This window comes from Pogoniulus pusillus, chromosome 8 (assembly GCF_015220805.1).
Source record: "Pogoniulus pusillus isolate bPogPus1 chromosome 8, bPogPus1.pri, whole genome shotgun sequence".
Lineage (NCBI taxonomy): Eukaryota > Metazoa > Chordata > Aves > Piciformes > Lybiidae > Pogoniulus > Pogoniulus pusillus.
In genome coordinates this window covers 12,273,884-12,294,056 of record NC_087271.1, presented here as the reverse complement: position 1 = coordinate 12,294,056, position 20,173 = coordinate 12,273,884, and the positions used below count along the sequence as shown (strand labels likewise).

General features: G+C 41.6%; 1 protein-coding gene across 4 annotated transcripts in view; it reads left to right on the top strand.

The window, feature by feature from the left end:
- Positions 1–20,173, top strand: part of DNM3 (dynamin 3) — a 234,570-nt gene that overhangs the window by 144,413 nt on the left and 69,984 nt on the right. For all 4 annotated transcript variants that reach the window (XM_064147248.1, XM_064147247.1, XM_064147246.1 and 1 more), the window contains one exon: positions 11,300–11,411. In XM_064147248.1, coding sequence (XP_064003318.1) covers positions 11,300–11,411 — 112 coding nt within the window. The remainder of the gene's footprint in view (positions 1–11,299; positions 11,412–20,173) is intronic.

Here is a 20,173-nt window from a genome sequence, read left to right as displayed (position 1 = left end):
ACCCTGCCCCAATGGGCTGTGAGTAGAGCCTCCAGCATTTGCAAGCTGCTCTAAAACCATCTCTGTGTCTAAATGGGCATGCTAGGACATGACAACACAGTGATAAGATGACAAAACAAGTTTACCTTGGGAGAGGCTATTTATGGAGACAATCTTCCAGCTTTGAAGGAGGCAGAAGTTGTTCTTGAAGAAAGGTTTGTTGAATTCTAATTACAATGTCAATTCCTCTGTTACGATGGAGGAGCTTATTTGTGATATTCCCCAAAGCCTGCCTCTGGCACAAATTGGTGAGAACAGATTTGATATCACTTTCCACACTCTCCTGAATTCATAGATTGTGTCAGCAGAAGCAGAGGTATTTGGGCTTGAGTCAAGTGGTCTGGCCCTCAGCTGGGGACTGTGGTCCCTGTCCCACATTCTTGGGGAAAGTGAGAGAGAGAATCAGCAAAGATCTGAAGACTGAAATAGGAGGTCTTGTTGGTTTGCTTTATGTGAATCCATTGATTTCTAGCTTTTGAATTGGGAGTCCATGTAAATATGGTTTGCTTTTCAAAACTGATATAAAAAATAACTTAATTTCTGGTTAGGGTCTTATGTTGTTGGGTTTTTTTTTTGTTTTTGTTTTTGTTGGGTGGATTTTTGGTCTTTTTTTTGTTTGTGTGTTTTGATTGGGGTTTGGTTTGGTTTTTTTTTCTTTTGTTTGGTTGGGTTTGGGTTTGTTTTTTTGGGGTTTTTTTTTGAGAAGGAATAGTTGAGGCTTTTAATTAAAAACACCTTCAAAACTGTGAAAAAAAAAAAATCAGCTTTCTTCTTCTGAGTTTGCCCACTGAAGGTTCTGGTTATGGAACCATTTTGCTGTTTAAGATGTAGATCATTAAAGAACAAAGGCACAATCATCTGTTCCAGCCCCCACAATAGCATGGAGATTATTCTGTATCTTTTCTTTGCCTAATCTGCAGCATGTTTTTGTCACCCACTGTGCAAACTTTCTTAATGTTCAGCTAAAGTATTTTGAATTTTCAAGCAAAATCTCTTTAGCAGAGGAATTTTCATAAGCTTGTTCTCCTTTTCCTTCCCAGCCCCTCGCTGCACAGGTATTTGCTGCAGCCGTATGGTTCTGATACTCTACATTTCAGTAGTTTCCTGGATTATGCACTGCATTTTTTCCAGTTATGAAAACCTTTCCAGTTCTGAAATACACTTACCAGGAAAACTCTCATTTCACTGCAGAGAAGCAAAAACCATCTTGAGTTAGCAGAGGCTCAGGGGTAGATGCAGGAGGAAGCTAACAGTATCTGTCAGTTTGATTTACTGCAGAAGTCAACAGTTCTCTGACAGGAATCAAATGCGACTTGGTAATGTATAGTAAATGGAGACTGTGACGATTGATTTCACAGTGAGGGTAAATTCTCATGAAATGAACATAATTGCATGTTTATGAAAAGGCTGCATTGTGAAATAATTAAATTCTTTTCCTGTTACTTTCTAATTAAAATTAAAGAAAAAAAAAAACAGCCTAGGAAAAAAAACAAAACAACAACCCAAACCCAAAAACCAGCAAGGAAAACTTTTGGTGTCAAACAGATACAGCATTGCTTAAAGAATGGGAGGGGGAGTTTTCTTTAATTTGTGTAAAGGTTTTGAGGGGGTTCCTCTGCTCAATGGAATTCTCTAGTTTACTTACTTTTAGCAGTGCTAGGTATTAAAACTAAATATATTACAATGATTGCCCTTTGACTCCTGGATTATTTTTGACCATGTCGATCTACATGAGTCTGTCTTGAAGCAGCGAAAATTGAGCTGTAGGATCAAGCATTGTGTGTCTAAAAGGTCAAGCTGTCAAGAAAGTGAGTGTTATTTTGTGTTGACCATCCTTTTCTCTTCCACAGTAAACTTCTGGTAAGGCTTTTAGACTGGAAAAGAGATCAAGTACTTAAAAAGGATTTGAAAGCAATTATACCATAGGAAAAAAAAAACCCTAATGTTTGCAGTACTGCTGTAGAACATAATGTGAAGTTGTGTAGATGTAGCCAGTGATCTGACTTTCTTAGGGAGAGGTAATAAAGGGGATTTTGTCAGCTCCTGTGCTTGCATACATTACACTGATCTGTGATGTCCTCATTAATGAATGTGTAAGACTCATGTGTGGACTTCAAAACCGAGCAAAACAAATTCTGCCTGTCCCAGAAAGTTCATGGGTTTCATTCTCAACACTTTGCCTATTCCCCATGTATTTCCTGCAAAAGTAATTTGCCAATTGGTGCTTTTTCTTTTAGGTAGTTACTGTAGTCTGGGCCAAGAATTGTAATCTTAAATGTAGGTGCCTGTAGAAGCTGTGCATCAGTCCCATCTCTATTTAGTGAAGAAACCAAGCAGTCACAATTTGTCTTGATCTGGCCCAGTGGACAGCAGGATCCACATTGCACTATTTTACTACATTCTGTGTTGGTCTGAAGTAATCCTTTGCCTTTGCAGTAGATTAGTTGCACTTACCTGATTTATTAGTCTGTAAATTATATTACTGTCTTACAACTCTGTCTAAATACTTCTTTTCTTTTAAGTAGAGGAGAAATGATGAGTAAAAACTCTCCTTTGCTGCAGGCAGATAAAAAGCTTCCTTTCTAGCTCTTCTGCAGATCCAGAGAGATTAATTCTTTGTTTTGTGGGATAAAGTGAAGATTTTAGGGGCCATAAAATGGTAATAGGATGAAGTGTAGTGTCAGTGAATTTTTCAGACCTTTCTTACCAATACTGGTAGTAGCAACTGTACAAAGAGTTGCCTGATGGAGAGTCCTGTATCAGCAGTCTTTTGCAGGAAACGCTCTGTTCCTTTTCAGACTCATTCCTCTCCTTAGAGCCAAAGAAACAGAATCAGTGTGTGACATTCTCACTTCCTTGCAGAGGAAGATCCCACCAGGTCTCCCTGTCTTTTACTTTGCTGCCCAACCAGGATCCAAATAAAACTGAATAATGGTGTTGCTTTCCTCATCTCTATGGTTCAGTATGACTGGGTGATGTGGGAGCAAATTCACAGCACAGAACTGTTTCTTTTTGCCTTCACAAGAGTTGTCAGGCTCCCAAGAGCTAAATACCCCTCAATAATCATGAAGCATTAGGACAGAATTTACAATCTCTGCATGAGAGCTTACTGTCTGAGGCAGGCTGATTGTAGAAACAGATCCTTAATCTGAGAAACAGATGAATGTCAAGAAGAGAGCAACCAAAAGGAATTTTTGAGGGCACACAATAGGACTGGAAATAGAACTGCCAGATGATAAATTTTAGCTACTGGCTCCAGAGTACACACTCTGACTGTCAGGAATCATATTGCACAAGAAACTGTCTTGTATAGTAGGACCCAGCGAAGTATGTTATGTCTGCTAAGTGAAAGCATTTATTTTGGGTGCACGTTGTTGGCTGAGTCTTGCTGTAGAAGGGGATGGAGCACAAGTCCTCTCTGGGACTCCAAATGCACTAGAGCTCTAAGTACTGAATTCCTTCATATGGACAACAACTGGGTAACTACTATCCATACATAAGGGAAATTGGGCAAGAGCCAAAATAAAGGGAACTAGTGAAAGGAGACCGGGTCAGAGGAGGTGTTGGATGGAAGCCAGACTAGAGGAGTAAGCCTAAGATGAGATGTGTGTTTAGTTACTGTTTTTGAATTACTCAGAAAGCTAAGCCCCAGGAAGAGCTGGACTGTAAGCTATTCAGAGCCCTCTCTGTTAGAAATGGAAGAATGAGAATCTATTTAATTAAAAAGCCCCACAAATTTAATCCAGAAAAGATCTGCTAATGTTTGTATACAAACTTCTAAGAAGCTGGTGAGTACAATATTTAAGAATAGGAAAAATATACAAACCCAAGGAACAAATGGCCTTTATCCCCCAAATCCATTCCATTAAGTTTAAAAAAAAAATAAACTTGGGGAAAAAAAGGAAGAAGAAGAAAGAAAAATAAAATGGAAATTTGTTGGTTGGGTTTATGTTTTTGTTTTTTTTTGCCATGGAATATTTCATTTTTAGCATTATTGGCAAGGATTCTTTCTATTATGAATAAAAATAGTATGGTGGGTAGGTGGTGCAGGTTTAAAGGTGGTCCTCTGGGGAAGGAGACAGCAGTGCCACATGGATCCCATCGGTATGATAATTATGCCATACTCAAATGATGGTATCACAGTATCACAGTATTATCAGGGTTGGAAGAGACCTCACAGATCACCAGGTCCAACCCTTTACCACAGAGCTCAAGGCTAGACCATGGCACCAAGTGCCACGTCCAATCCTGCCTTGAACAGCTCCAGGGACGGCGACTCCACCACCTCCCCGGGCAGCCCATTCCAGTGTCCAATGACTCTCTCAGTGAAGAACTTTCTCCTCACCTCAAGCCTAAATTTCCCCTGATGTAGCTTGAGGCTGTGTCCTCTTGTTCTGGTGCTGGCCACCTGAGAGAAGAGAGCAACCTCCTCCTGGCTACAACCACCCCTCAGGTAGTTGTAGACAGCAATAAGGTCACCCCTGAGCCTCCTCTTCTCCAGGCTAAACAATCCCAGCTCCCTCAGCCTCTCCTCGTAGGGCTGTGCTCAAGGCCTCTCACCAGCCTCATCGCCCTTCTCTGGACATGCTCAAGCATCTCAATGTCCCTCCTAAACTGGGGGGCCCAGAACTGAACACAGTACTCAAGGTGTGGTCTAACCAGTGCAGAGTACAGGGGCAGAATGACCTCCCTGCTCCTGCTGACCACACCATTCCTGATGCAGGCCAGGATGCCATTGGCTCTCTTGGCCACCTGGGCACACTGCTGGCTCATGTTCAGGCAGGTATCAATCAGCACCCCCAGATCCCTCTCTGGCTGCTCTCCAGCCACTCCGACCCCAGCCTGTATCTCTGCATGGGGTTGTTGTGGCCAAAGTGCAGCACTCTGCACTTGGAGCTGTTGAATGCCATCCCCTCGGACTCTGCCCATCTGTACAGGCGGTCAAGGTCCTGCTGCAGAGCCCTTCTGCCCTCCAACTCAGTCTGGGGTCTGAAACATTACTGACACCTACCAAAGACATGGTCTCAGTCATGGCAGGAAAACTTGACTCAGCCTGCAGGGCAGCTTCACTGTGCAAAGTCTGGGTGCCATTGCCCCACCCAAAGAAGCAGAGGGCTGGGGCAGAAGACTGCTCCCTCCGTGCGTGATGAGGGACTGACGCCTGTCAGCAGCTTTTGCGTCTGTGTGGCCCCAAGGCAGGTTCCAAACAGGCATCCACCCCTCGCCACAAAAACGATCAAACTTTCTTCTCCAGGGAGTTATGGAATATTTTAGTGCCAGTTACTGTTACTGCTGCAGATTTTGGCCTATGTGGTGTTAGTTTTGGCTGCATTTCTGTTCTGGATTACATATAGAACTCTAGATACTTCATTATTGTCCAGGCTTGGCTATATACTAATCAGCAAATCTTCTGTTCATTTTCACCTCAAAGTTGTGTGGCTTTGTCTGCGTGAACTTAAAAACCTTTCTGTTCCAGGGAGGCCATTGGCATGAACTAGGTGGTAAAATCCTTAAGTGCAGCTATTTCGTGACATTATCTCAGAGATTGTCACTTTGCCTTTTCTAGATGTTAAGGAAAAAAAAAAATCTTCAGAGGCATGTGTCATTAATTTGAATTGGCACTCACAGTGGACTGATATGAAATGGCATGGCATGATAGAAAACGTTAGTCACTGCTGCTAACTCAGAGCAGATGGTAATTTTAATTTCTTTAAAATATATGATTTGCAGAGCTTCTAAGAGAACTTTCTTATATGAAAACCAGGGCAGATGTTGAAAGCAGCCACTGTGGAATTACAGGTAGCTATAATGGTAGGCAGCGACTAAGGCTGAATATGCGAAGTGTCTACAGTGGAGCTGCAGGTTGAGTATGCAGAGAACAAATAGAGTTTCATCTAAGATTAGCTTTTCTGGTTGTGCATGTGTATTTGGGGGATCTGGATTCTGTCATTTTCCCCTTTTTACATTTTAAGTGACTATTTGTAAAACCCATATTCAGAATTATTTCCATTTCAATCAAATCTAAGAATTAATCTTCATGTTTTTTTCTTAGAATAAAATTGGGCTGATTTGCATTTGGCTCCAGACCCTTAATGCTAATTTTAGTCTACTTGCATCCTAATAAAAAGGCCAGAAGTTTGCCAAAAATAGTTTGAGAGGGTAAGCACAGTTGTTGGAAATTCAGGAGAAGGTAGTCCTTTATCTTTCAGTCTGTGAGCAGCCTCACTTCACAGAATCATAGAATGACTCAGGTTGGAAGGGACCTTAGAGGTCATCTATCCCAACCTCCCTGCCATGGGCAGGGACTCCTCTCAACTAGAGGAGTCAGCTGCTCAAGATCTCATCCAGCCTGACCTTCAACCCTCCCCAGGAAGAAGACACCCACATCCTCCCTGGGCAGCCTATTCCAGTGTGGCACCACCTTTGTACTGAAGAACTTCATCTGAAGATCTAGTCTGAACCTACTGTCCCTCATCTTAAAACCATTCCCTCTTGGCCTATTGCCAGACACCCTTATGAAAATTCACATCTCCAGGTCCTGTAGAACCTCTTCAGGTACTGGAAGGCAGGTCTAAGGTCCTCCCAGGGTCATCTCTAGGCTGAACAATCCCAGATCCCTCATGCTATCCTTGTAGCAGAGGTGCTCCAGCCCTTGGATCATCTTTGTGGTCCTCCTCTGGACCCACTCCAACAGCTTGTGGCTCTTTTTATGATGGGAACGCCAGAACTGGACTCAATATTGAAGGTGGGGTCTCAGAAGAGCAGAGCAATGGGGAAGAATCATCTCTCTGGACCTGCTGGCCACACTTGTCCTGATGCAGCCCAGGATACGATTTGCCTGGCTTCAGGACCCAGAGGGACAGGAATCTCAGTAAGTCACAGCTGGGCTCAGTCTTCAAACCTACCTGACACTTCCCTTTTCCCCCTTCTGCAACACTTCCAAATTCTTTACTCCATTCCTGCATTTTTCTGTTAGGGTTCTTCTGTGATGGGAGGGGTGAAATAAATATATGATGTGGACAATGTAAAGGTAATTTCTGCTTTAGAAAGTTCATGCTAGGCTCTGAAATATACGAGGGAAAGGAGTCCAGCATGTGGGACACAAAGGTGATAATAATAAATTGAAGAAGGTGTTAGATAAGCAGAGTTACAGCTGAGTGCCTGCTGGACTGAGAAGGTAGGTCCTGAGGCAGGAACCACTTTGAAACTGGAAATGCTGCTTTTAGTCCAATTGTCTGTCCCCATAAACGATTATGTGATGGGTTTTGGCTTTTCTGTTTTTCAATTTCTTTCTTTCTTTGTTTCCTGGAATGCAGTTCTTGAGGATTATTTAGCTGGAGTGTCATAAAACCTGCAGATAAGAAATGCTAACCTTTTGTGTTATGTTAATTTCCAGTAGTGCCACTGTAGATACTTTTTCATGCACTGTGCAGGCTATTCAGTGATGATGATGAGACTCTGGAGGAGGAGGCAGCATAGGCAGATGTGGTGTATGCATGCAGCTTTGCCCATGGCTTCCCTGCTCGTGTATTCATGTCTCAGAAATGTTAAATATGCAAGGGAAATACTGCACATAAATTGTACTCCTAAGCATGTTCACATTTACTGTATCTGGCTTATCTCTGCAGTCCCTTAGCTTTTAAGGTGCCTGAATATCAACAAGATCTGTACTGCAGAGAGTTCATCCTTTTGTTTCTTGGTATCCTGTAGTCTATCATTCTTTTTCATGTATGGCATCCCATTTGGATGTTACAGAGATGACAATGAGAACATTCCCTCACTGTATCCCATATGGAGTAAGTAGAGTTGACCAGTAATTGTTTCTGTGCTAATACTTTCAGTGAAAAAGTGGAAGAGAGACCAAACCAGAAAATGTGAATTGTTTTCAAGAACATTTTTACAGCCTTCCACGAGACGTCAGCGGATTCCTAATGACTGAAATGTGCTGAAGTGTTTTTGTAAGATTCCAGTAGAAAGAGGAAAAGGACACCCTCTCTTTGGAAGTTAGCTGGTTACTTTGGCTTTTCCCTTTAAACAAATCCTGTGCCTGTGAGCTGCTCTGGAAGAAAGAATGGCAAAGGAAGCATAGAAGCAAGAAAGCTAATTTGGGAGGCAAGCATCTGTTTGCCTACCCTACTGTAAGCTTCCCACAGTTCCTGGCTTAGTTGTGCATGTCCTTCAGTTCCTCACTTGTGCTGAAATGTGCCTCTTTGGTGGTGAGGTAAGATTAGCTGCACAAAAATAATGCAGGTAAGAGGGGCCTTGCAGAGCTGGAGGGGCCACATCAGCTGCGTGGCCATAAGGTGTCCTTAAACATGTCCCCAAAGGCTCTGGGGAGACCTAAGAGCAGCCTTCCAGTACCTGCAGGGGGCCTGCAAGAAGGCTGGAGAGAGCCTGTTTACAAAGGCCCACAGTGATAGGACAAGGGGAAATGGCTTCAAACTAGAGAATAGCAGGTTTAGGTTGGATGTTAGGAACAAGCTGTTTTCCATGAGAGTGGTGGAACACTGGAACAGGTTGCCCAAGGAGGTGGTTGAGGCCATATCCCTGGAGATATTCAAGGTGAGGCTCAACAGGGCTCTGATCTAATTGAGGATGTTCCTGCTGCAGAAGGGGTTGGACTAAATGACCTTTGGATGTCTCTTCCAACCCAGATCATTCTATGATTCTACCAAAAGCCTTGACAGGGAGACAGGAACGCAAGACTGCTAGCTCCCACGTGCTCAAAGCAATTGGCTAAAATCCCTTTTTGTACAGCTATGCTTGATGTAGCAAGTCACAAAATGCCAAAAAGTTTAATATATAACATGACAGTCCTGCAAAAATGTTTGCACAAGCTGGTGTCATGTTGTTTTGCTCTTGTAGATAAGTATTTTTGGAAGTTCCCTATCATTATGTTTTACAGTCTTTATTTGCTCTATTGTTATTTTTAGTCATCTTCTCGGAGAGTACCCTTTTACCATTGCAGCTTCCTATTTCTTCAGAGTTATAGCTGCTTACTTAGCCAAAAATCTTATCTCAGTAAAGTTTCTTCTAACAATAAATTAAAGCTTTTTTTTTCTGTCTTTCTTTCTTTCCCTCCCTCTGGCCATTTCATTTCACTTCTCTTTATTTTTATTGAGTTCTTTGTTTGGTTTGGTAAATGTTGACTTGGGAGTTCCAAAATATTGCAAAATGAATAAAATTCAAGTGGTTTGTCACCAGTTTAAGATAATAGCATCTTTAATCATAGAATCAACCAGGTTGGAAGAGACCTCCAAGATCATCCAGTCCAACCTAGCACCCAGCCCTATGTGGTGATCTAGACCATGGCACTAAATGCCTCATCCAGTCTTTTCTTGAACACCTCCTGGGATGGTGACTCCACCACCTCCCTGGGCAGCCCATTCCAATGGCAAATCATTCCATCTGTGAAGAACTTCCTCCTAACATTCAGCATCCAGGCTATTATTTGCCTTGAGGAAGGATGGAGTCAGGGGAGAAAAAAGGTTTAAGTTTTGCATTTCTTATCAAGAATGAAAAATAAATCTGTAGAGCTTTCAATCATTAATACTGTCAATGGCTTAGCCTAAACTGTGAGACCTGACCCTTTAGTGTTTCTTTGTCCCTTTGTGGGCTGGCCCCTCTGAGAAGGATGCACAAGTGTGCTGGCTGCTCTGAGCAGCACTGACGTGACTTCTGATGGTATCTTCAATCTGAATGCTTGCAAGGAGCAGGGTGAATTTGGTTCTGAGTGCACCTGCCTGGTTGGTCAGATGTAGCCACTGCAATTGGTGAGAATTACATCACCAATGAAAGGAAATCTGAGTATATCCTTTATTACTTTGAGTTTTGATTGCAATCCATAACCCTGCTAGAAATACCTGATTTCCCTCTATTCAGAGGTGGCTATGCTCTGATTACCATACTGTGATTTGACAGCTGATGATTTAATGATTACTTGTCGTGTCTGCTTCATGCTCAGGCAGGAATCCTGACTGTTCAATTACAATTCTCATGCCTGATTTTTATCTATTTCCTGAGACTGTCCCTAAAAAGCAAGTCTGGGAGCTGCGTAGTGACATTGTCAGTGAGAGGAAAGTGCTTCTGTGAATGGAAATTCCATCAAGTTGGTTATCCTCCAGCAGCACGATGGTGAAATCCCACCAATCTCTGAATGCTAAAGAAATTTGTCTAGGCAGTGATAATAATAGCTTCATTTCCTGGTTCTCTATTGCTTTCAGTTTGATTTTTCTCAAAACATAGGGCAGAAATGACCTGTGTAGTTGTATAATGAATCCAAAGAACCCATTGTCATTGCTGTCTTTGACACTTGAGTCATCTCCATCAACCTCTCTCTCCACTTCTGTTCCCCCTTCTCCACAGCTTGCTAAGGAAAGAAAACTGTCTGATTGTGATGGAAGATTGATTCTTGTGTTAAGGTCTAGCTAAATATGGTTTCTTAACCTTTGTCAGCTAAACTTGTGGACTCTTTCCTAAAAGAGCCATTAGCTGATAAATTTATAGTGATCTGGTCTGCATATAGAATTTGCATTCAGAAACTAATGGCTAAACCATAAGGAGAAAAGTCTGTCTTGTTTATTGGAGAGCTTACAAGTACCACCTTCCTACATATGTATTTTCCCTCCTTTCTCTTTTCTTCCATCAAGTAGTTCCCTATATTCATCTTAATTATGTGAATGACTTGCAAGAGGTGTTACTTAAACCTGTCCCAGTTGTTCTTGCTATGACAGCAGGCATCAGAGGTGTGGTGTGTTTGTTTAAAATAGCTGATGATCATTGTTTTCTGTCCCCTGATGATGCCTGAAAGCTAAAAAGGATATCAAGTGCACTGAAAGGGCTTGACATGTGAAAGAATTGTGTAATTTCTTATTTTGATATTTACTGGTTACAGTAGCAATCCATCACAAGCCACAAGGTTTCATTGGTGTGTTTCAATGTGTTTGTCCTCTGCAGCATCACAGCTTTTTTTTTTTTTCCTCCAAAGTTCTCCATTTTGGCAAAAGCTGGAAAATTTGATTTAGTGTAGTTTCATGGTGCTTTCGGACAGTTATTCTTTCCAGAACTGTGCTGTAGCATTCTAAGATACTTTTTAAGTACTCCGTGTAATTATTAAGCAAGCACCTGTCCCATAAAAACTCTCATCCAAAGCAATTACCAAGTAGTTTGTAATCCTGAAGGATTTTGATTTCAAATGCTGCGTGCATGATAACAGAGCAGTACAAATGCTCATTTTACAGCATGGTGCTCTTTGTTCTAGGAATGTTTACAAGGATTACCGTTTCCTCGAGCTAGCCTGCGACTCTCAAGAGGAGGTGGATAGCTGGAAGGCATCTCTGCTACGAGCCGGTGTCTATCCCGATAAATCTGCAGTAAGTCAAACAGCTCACTAGGTTCCCAGTAGCTGCTCTGAGTCAGGAAAAACATTCATGCCCTCCAGGAAAAGACGAAGTGTCGGCAGGAAGAAATGGTAGCCTTTCACTTGTGCTCTTCTGTAGTGCTTTTGAAATGCTCAGCATGAAATGTTTTAAGATCAATTAGCATATCAAGATCAATATTCTTAAAATGGCAAACAAACTAAACCCGACAAACCAAGCAAAAAAAACTCCAACCAAGAAGGAAACAAATAAACAAACAAAAATCCCAAATAAAGAAAACCCCAAACCTTCCAAATTTTTTTTTTTTGTTGGATCTATGTAGTAAAAGCGTTGAGCAATTTGGGGTTTCATGAGCTGTGTTGTTTCTGGTAACATCTCCTAGGGTAAAGAGTTTATTCCTCCAAGCTTTGTATGACAGAAGGGACAGAAGCACTCCAGGCAATCATGTATAATTACTTCATTGATTTGCTGCATGGTTTTTGTGTATGAAACACATGCTAAACCTTTCCAAGGCTATTTTACTCAGCTAATCATCATGCAGAGCAAATTGAGCAGGAGACAGTAAAAAAAAGCATTCATTAATTTAACAGAAAAGAGGTTGAGAACCTGAATATGCCCAAATACCATTTCATATTGTTTGGGCTTGGTTATTTTGGTATTTAATATCAAGTCAAGGTTTGAGAAGCTGTATCCATAGAAGAGGCTCGAGGAGCAAGAATACCTGTCAAATAAAAGCTTCTCTTTAAAGTTTCTGTAATGCACAATTCACCTCTCTTTGGTAAGTCTGCTGATCCACTAGATTCCTTCAGCAGATCTGTTCTGAGAGGTGATGCTTGGATTTTGGTGGAATTGGCTGCTCTGCCTGCTTGTTTTCTATGGAAAAGCCAGGTTCCCTGAGTCAAGCTGTCTTCTGTCTCTTCATCTTTCTCTTCTTCATATTTCCTTTATACCTGTGATACCTCCATGACTTCCAGTATAATTCTCTCTGCATTTCCTCTGGTTGCTGTTTAAGCAAACAACCCTTAGCTTCCACTCATACTGAATTTCCTAGCTACCATCAGAAGACAAAGTGGAGAATCCTTGAACTTCTGTGTTCTTTCATTGTTAGAGGAATAAATGGTGATGATGGTAACGATGCTTTAAGAATAGCTAAAATACTAATTAAGCAGGAGACCTATCATATGTCTGCTCAGATCCTGTTTAGAAAATAAAAAAATCCTGGTGCTTCTTCAGTATGTTGCCTGTCCAGGTAGATCAGCTCCTACCTAAGACCATCAGAATGCTTTTTGCAAGGGTAAGTTATGAGAAGTTATCTAATTAATTACTAGGAACAAAATACTGCATCGTTGGTTTCTTTTCTTGCTCAGGTTTTAATGACAATGTCAAAAAAGTCCATTGCTGCCTCTGGTTTAATCTTACATTCTGTGACATGTTTATCATATTCATCTGTCTATTACTTCATCTTCAAGTAAGACAGACTGGTTGGATTTCTAAGCTTCTGTCTTTCAGTTTCTCCCTTCTCGCCCAAAATATTTTGTATTCAAAATATGTTTATAAAGAATTGTTTTTGTTTAAAGTTGGTCTGTCAAAAGAGTCTTAGATACAAGATGAGAGACTTCCTTGGAAGTCAGAAGTACAAGGGATTCAAAATTCGATTCTCCTTTGAGCTGGAATTATCTTTACATTACAGAAACAGTGAATATTATTGTTCCCAACCCCTGGAGTTTGACATTCACCCAGTAGTCTATCAAGCTGTTTAGGAAAGATGCTTGGTGCCACTCTAGTTCTTGCAAAACACTTTGTTCTTACAGGACTAGAGCTGTAAATGTGGACTGCAGGTATTGAATTTTGCAGAGCAAAAGCTCCAAGGCCCCCAGGGTACCTTGAAAGTTCTAATGGAACTTAAATAAAACTCAGCAAAGTTTCCTTAAAATCCTTTTCCTTCTCCTCAATTTCATACCTTCTCCTTTACAATATGAACTAGTTTTAGAAACACCTCCCCCAGTCTTTTATTCCCCTTCAAAGATTTCAAGGCTGTGTTTCTGTGTAAGAGACTGCCAGGAAATGGCAGCAACTTGCATTTGCTTCAGTGCTTCCCCACAGCTTTGCAATCCTGGAGTTGAAAAGGCAAAGGGGAACCCAGACGGCCCTTCTTGCTCTTTTTCATGTGCAAGTCACAGCTGGTAACTTTGAGTATCCAAGGTTTTGGCACCAGAATTAGAAAAATTGCTGCTTAGAAATGAAAAAATAGATTAATAGTGCTGTAAACCTGGAGCAGTGCAGTGGTGAAGCTGGTCTGCTTTCTGTAAACTGCCAGAGCAGTGTGAGCAGCCTGGAATTTGAAAGCTAAGCTGTGTGCTTTCATTAACAGTTCTGCTGCCCACGTACAAGGACGCTGATATAAAACCCAATGCAGTTGCCCCTAGCTGTGTTCCTTCTGCAGTAGCAGGAAAAGTAAGAATTTGTCACTGAATTAGAGAGATCTGTTCTGAATTGTCACCAGGGGCAAATCTCTCAACTAAGAAATGTTAATTTTGCTGGGTTTTTTTTTAGTGGTGCTGCTTGGAATTGTGTGATAATGGAGCTCAGTACTTAATGTTGCTAATGTGAGATTTGTATAACTAATTTAATCTTGCAAACTAAGTGCAAGTTGCAGATTTTTAGTTTTTATCTTTTTTTCCTAAACAGATCTCATTAATTTGTTTAAAAATTCAAGACCAACTATCAGTCCATTCCTGCCTTTCCTGGCCCTCCACACACAGGGATGCACACTCATATTCATACGTTTCACTTTCTTGTCAACTACCTTTAGTGACCCTTCAGTGCTACTCAGTGACCCCCAGAATTCCTTTACAGTTTGCCAAGTCACCTCCTTCCCACAGGAGATTTGCTTCTGTCAAGATGTGGGATTCAACAGCTACCCAGACAGCAACACATCAGTGTTTTTATTTTTCCAATGCATATGCAAGTCAGCTTGGCCTAATCTAAATCGCACTGTGGCCAATTCACTTTGAGACAGGATATCCATTTACCAGCTGACTTTCCTGCTGGCTTTCTGGGCTGATGCATCCAAAATCCTCCTGTTTTTAACATTGCCTACAACTTAGTGACTAACCTCTCCAGACTGTATTTCTCAACTGTAGGCTGGTGTTTACTCTGGCTGACTTCCCACTGTATAATATACACTGTTCATGCCAGCTCATGGCAAAACTCACAATTAAGCAAAAGAAAAGAAAGATGTTTTTCATAACTTGCTGTGCACACTTTACCTTGCTAGCACCATCCATTCCTTTCCCTTTCTCTCCTGATGCCATCTCCTCATTATTAATCTAAAAGTGCAATACTGGCTTTTTAAAAAGCATTGGGTGGTGAAGCTTTCCATTCCTTGGCACACTGTGGGGAGTGGCTATCATGCAAGGGCAAGCAGACATGTTTAGTGGGTTGCTTTGCGTACTGGAAGTTACCAATGCACGAAATCCCTCTGGCTTCCATCCCATCCCTCAATTATTTCAGGCCTCATTTTCTTCTCCCTTCTGTTAGTGTCCACTGACTTCCCAGGAGCTGCTGCTGATTTACAGAAAGGAAGCAAAAGTGGAATCAGAATGTTTGCACAGAGAGGAAATGTTGAGAAACAGTGAGAATTTACAACTTTGTCTAACGTTTTAAATCCTTTGTGAGTGTTGTGTGCTCCCTTGGAAGCTGTCTAACTAAAAGATTCAGTCAAATGTTCTTTGAGTCAGTTCCCCGTTTGGTTTGAGCTCTTTCCAGAACTGTATGACTTAGACTGAATGCATGTAAAAATAAATGTATCTAATGTTTCTTCTTTTTCCTCCCTCCCTCCCTCCTCTTTCCTCCTCGCTGCAAAGGGGAGCAACAGAGTAAGTTGGCTTTTACAAAATCCTTTCGTATTCTGCCTCAAAGGGGTTTGTCAGGAAAGTTGGTTTGTCTTTTAGCTCACACAGCTGTTGCCTGCATCCTCTGAGCAGCAAATGCCTATTAAAATGTAGGTGCAAAAGTGTCTTCTTGAAAGCTACTAATGGCCCTTTAATTTAAGGGAAGGAGATGTGAAGTGTTGCTGAGTGTTGTGTTTTTAAGGCGGTTCAGCAAGAATGGTACTATAAAACAATACTGGAAGCAAAGATTGCGAAGGTATAATAATAAAGACCTTCTGAGGAAAGGTTACTACAGTCTGATGAAACTCATTACAGCTGGATTTTTTTGACCATACATCAAAGCTTGTATTAATGGGCAGTTATAAAAAAGCAGCAGTAAAGTTTTAAATAACAGATTTGCTGGCGTTGTTGGCTAAGCTGAACTAGATCAGCGTACTGGCTTTGAAGGTGCCTTAAAATGGATGGAGGAGGGTGGGGTCAACATTTGACTTGGCTTCTAGACCCTTGATGCGTTCCAGCTGGACAGCAGCAGAAGGGTGTGGGGTGTGGAGAGAGAGAGAGAGAACTGAAATATGCATGGTTGGGGTTTTTTTGGAAGTAAGCAGCACATAAAAAGACAGTTTTGCTGATGTTGTTCTGATAAACTAACAATCAAACAGTTCCCAGGGTTAGAACTTTTTGATGCCATTTTTATTGAGCTTAAGAATGGAAATTGCACATCCCACACTTTGGAATATGATGCAGACAGAGTTTCTCATACCATGGAAAGAAGTTATACAGCTTTTGTGCTGCCTTTTTTTTCCCTCCTCCTTCTTCCTGTCTTGGTATATTAACCCTTAAGAAGATATATCTGGAGCATCAAGACACTTCATAGCCAGTGTTGGAAGTAGCCCCTGAATAATTGCCTGGAGCCTCTCATTGTGGCTTTGAAACATTTTTTGGGTATTTGGGAAAGAGTCATGTGAGTTTTACATGTCCTGAAGGTTGTGGAATTCTGTCTGCTTTTAAGTTTTGTATGTTGAAGCACTTTTGGACCACTCCTGTCTCCATAGTAACTGGGCTCAGAAGCACCAAAAAAATCTTTCATTTTGTTGGCTTGCCTGAGAAAAGGGTCTCTTAGTGTTGGGTTGGGTGGTGTTAAGAGAAGTGGTGTATTGATGGCATGGAAAGAGGGACTTTACACAGGAGGCAGTGTGAAATGTAAATGTTGACTGTGTACACGAAAACGTCAAGGCAGTGTTCATAGCATTTCTTTATGATATGCTGACTTAAGGCTTTGCTGCTGCGGCGGGTGCTGAGCTGATCTCCAGAGGAGAGACGTTACACTGTAGATGTCAAGGGAAGTGGGGATAAATGGGGCACCAAAGAGCTCTTGGGGCTGGCAGAAACAGTCTGAAAGTCAGGAGTTGCATGAACCGGGTCTGTTCTCCAGTGACCTGAGCTACAAGGCAGGAGGAAACTAGTAGCACCTGACATAGAGTTAGTTGCCTAGCATGGGGCAGGGTAAGTGTAGGAGAAACTGTGATATGTGAGGACTGGTGAAGCTGTTAGCTCTTCTTTCACTCTGAGCAAAGGGCAATTCTTGCTGTAGATTCAAAAATGTTTTCCCTCTGGCCTGGGCTGTCAGCCAGAAGGTAACTCCAAAACAAATCTCCAGAAAGCCATCCTGATCCTTGGACCCAGTTCCTTGTAAAGATTCTTGTATCCTTCTCTGTGTCATCCTCCCCTGCTTCTCTTCCAGCCAAGTCTCTCATGCTGGATTCTGGAGGTTGCATTACCCCATTTAGACAGAATTAACCTGCAGCTGCCTGCAAGTGCTTAAGCCCCACAAACATGTTGACATTTCTGCAGCTAGTGATGTGGAAAATGAAAATATTAAACCTGAGAGCTGAGAAGACATGTTTTTGAGATGAGGTTGAGGGAAGAGAGAAATGGCAGCTGGAGGATAATGATGGCTTCTCTTATGCAGCTTTATGCTGCAAAGCTGCATGATCTTTCCTTACAGTCATGGTCCACATCTACTGGGTAGCTAGCAGGGCTGGAACCTTCACTGCTACTGCTGCCTGGTGTGGCACTCATACTGTGCATCATGCCACATGTAAAGATCCTGTACCTACCCATCCACTCAGGTTGTGGCTGCTTTTATACCTCTACTTTTAGCTTTGCACTCTCAGATTTACAAAAGTTAAAATAACCACTGGACTGATGAGTCCCTAAGAAGGAGAGGAAGGGAAGGGAAGCGAAAAGGGTTTAGAACTGTAAGTGGACTACTAATCATTCTTATTTTTGCTTTTTATTGTTTCACAGTCATTAGTGTAATTGAGATTTCTCACGTGGTTAAAGATAAATATATCTACAGAAGGTTTGTTGGATAAAATCTGTAAAAGGGTCGTGTGGAATGAGGTAATGGAGACCTACCTCATTCAGCAAGCACATGTTGGCAAACCTCATCTTGCTAATATTAAAGCTGAACTCCGCTCTGCACAGAGGAAGAGAGGAATATTCCACAGAGCAGTGTAGCCTCAGCTCAGATACTGAAGAGAGAAGAGTTGAATGCTTCCCAATGTCTTAATCCACCATTGTGAATTTTCTTCTTCCCCTGTGCATCTGCATGACTCTCATCAAAACAAACAAACAAAATACACACACCCACCCCAAACCAAATAAAAAGTCCTCCCCAAAGCAGCCCTCCAGAGCCTGCTGTTGGAAAACAACAGCAAAACCTGCAATGTTTTCATGAGGGCCATCTTCAGTATGCTTCTGGTCAGGCGTTGGAACGAGCTGCCCAGGAAGGTGGTTGAGTCACCAACCCTGGATGTGTTTAAAAGCCGTTTGGATGTGGTGCTTGGGGATATAGTTGAGGGTGAACCTTGTAGAGTAGGGATTATCGGTTGGACTTGGTGATCCTGAGAGTCTTTTCCAACCTGAATGTTTCTGTGCTTCTAACACTGTTAGGATAGAAGATTAGATAGAAATTGTGTCCTTGTGAAATTCTGATAGGAAATCCCAAGGCACTCCAGCAGTAAAACAATAATAACAAACTCCCTGCCACGAAGTGACACTGTAGTATAAAACAAACCACCTTTCTTTTGTTGTCCTTAAGGCCCGAGTTAGCCAATCACCCTTGCTTAATTTGAAGCATCCAGCACTAATGCTGAGCTCAGTTTTGAGTAAATTCAAGTTGTAAAATAAAAATCTGATCAGTGTTTGTGGATAAAAGAGTGTCCACAAAGTTCGTGTCTTCTAATTATTACTTATATGGTAGTTAGGCTACGGTTGGACTTAATAATGTCTTTTCCACCCTCAAAGATGCTGTGATTTTGCATTGCTCTGCTTGCTGATACACTTTGCAAAACATGTAGAACAGAGGTACATCAATTCTGTGTCTGCATCTCGGTTAGTAGAGTTGTCACAGTGCAGATAATACTGCACACGTGAACATTCACTGAATATAAAGTCAGTTCATTTAATTTAGTTTGAATTTTCTCTTGAGAAAGATAGAATTCCCTTTGAAAGGAGAAGGAGAATACTTTCCCTGCCAGGTCAGCTTGTATGTTAGCCCTTAAAATACTTTTTGCTGACATATTAATTGCTTAGATTCAGGTCTTTCTTTTTTTCCTTGGGCTTTTTTTTTTGCTTCCCCCTTTTCTTTTCTCTGTTTTGAGGGAGGGTAATTTTACTAAACCTAGATTCCAGATCAGCTACTTCATTAAGACCAGATGTTCTAATGTCTCTTGAGACAGTCCTGGAAAATGGGAACTTAGTTAAGTCAGGATAGTCATTCTACCTACATATATGACAAGAGGTCTCTCAGTTAATCTTAGCTGTTAACATGTAAATGCAGATGCAATGCCAGCAGCTTTATGTATCTCTGTGTTGCAGCAAGGATCTGCTGCTTTCTTTTTCAAATTCAGCCATGTTTCTGATGGTTCTTCAGTTAGCTCCCAGACATAAACTCTGACTCAGCCAGTCAGTGGCTGGGGTGATGCTCTGTAAGTGTCCCAGCCAGATACAAACTGAAAGTAAGTGTCTCTGTTTGGGGATTGCTGAGGTCTGTCTTGGAGGTAAGTTCCTAACCTAGAAAAAGTAAAGATTCATTCCGGTTTGTTGTGTAGCAGCAAGCTGAAAAGCAAACTCTGCTGCTATGTCAGAGGGTAAAACAGAAGGCAGAAGTGTAAACTGCATTTCCTGAGTTTGCTTTCTTTTTCCTTTTGTTAAAAAAAAAAACCCTCAACAAACCAAGCAACTGCAACATCTTTGAGGGAAAAAAAACAAGGCATTGCATTCTAGGAAAAGAAGAACCCTATTGAGTTATGACTAAAATTGGCTTCAGACCAACTCCATTTAAAAATAGCTTTTAAATGAAGAAGTGTTATATTTTTAATTTCTTTCAAGTGGAAAAACGCTGTCGTGTTACAGAAAGTGCTCCACTCGTTGCTTTGAAGAGAACTGCGTTTCACAGCGAAGTCAGGGTGTAAAGGGGCAGAGCAAGGAGGACACACGCTGGGTGTCCAAACTACAAGGAGGAAAGGAAATGGCAGGCTGCTCCTCGCTCCCTTTCTTGCTAACCTCACCGTTTGTTTTCAAGGCTGTGAAAAAAAAAACGTTTCAGATGAAAGCTCTTCTCTCGCTCTCCTAGATATTTGCTGGTTCAAACTAAACCGGGATGCAACCCTTTAACCCGAATGTTCGCAGAGAAGTGGATCCCTGGTTTATGTTCTTGCGAGAGTCAAATATTTACTGGCAAGAAGAGAGTTAAAAGAACTGCCGGGGAGTCGGGGGAGAGACATTCACGATATTGCATCAGTTGCACTGACTGTAACAAGATGCAGGCTAAGGGACTGAATGATTTCAAAACCAGTC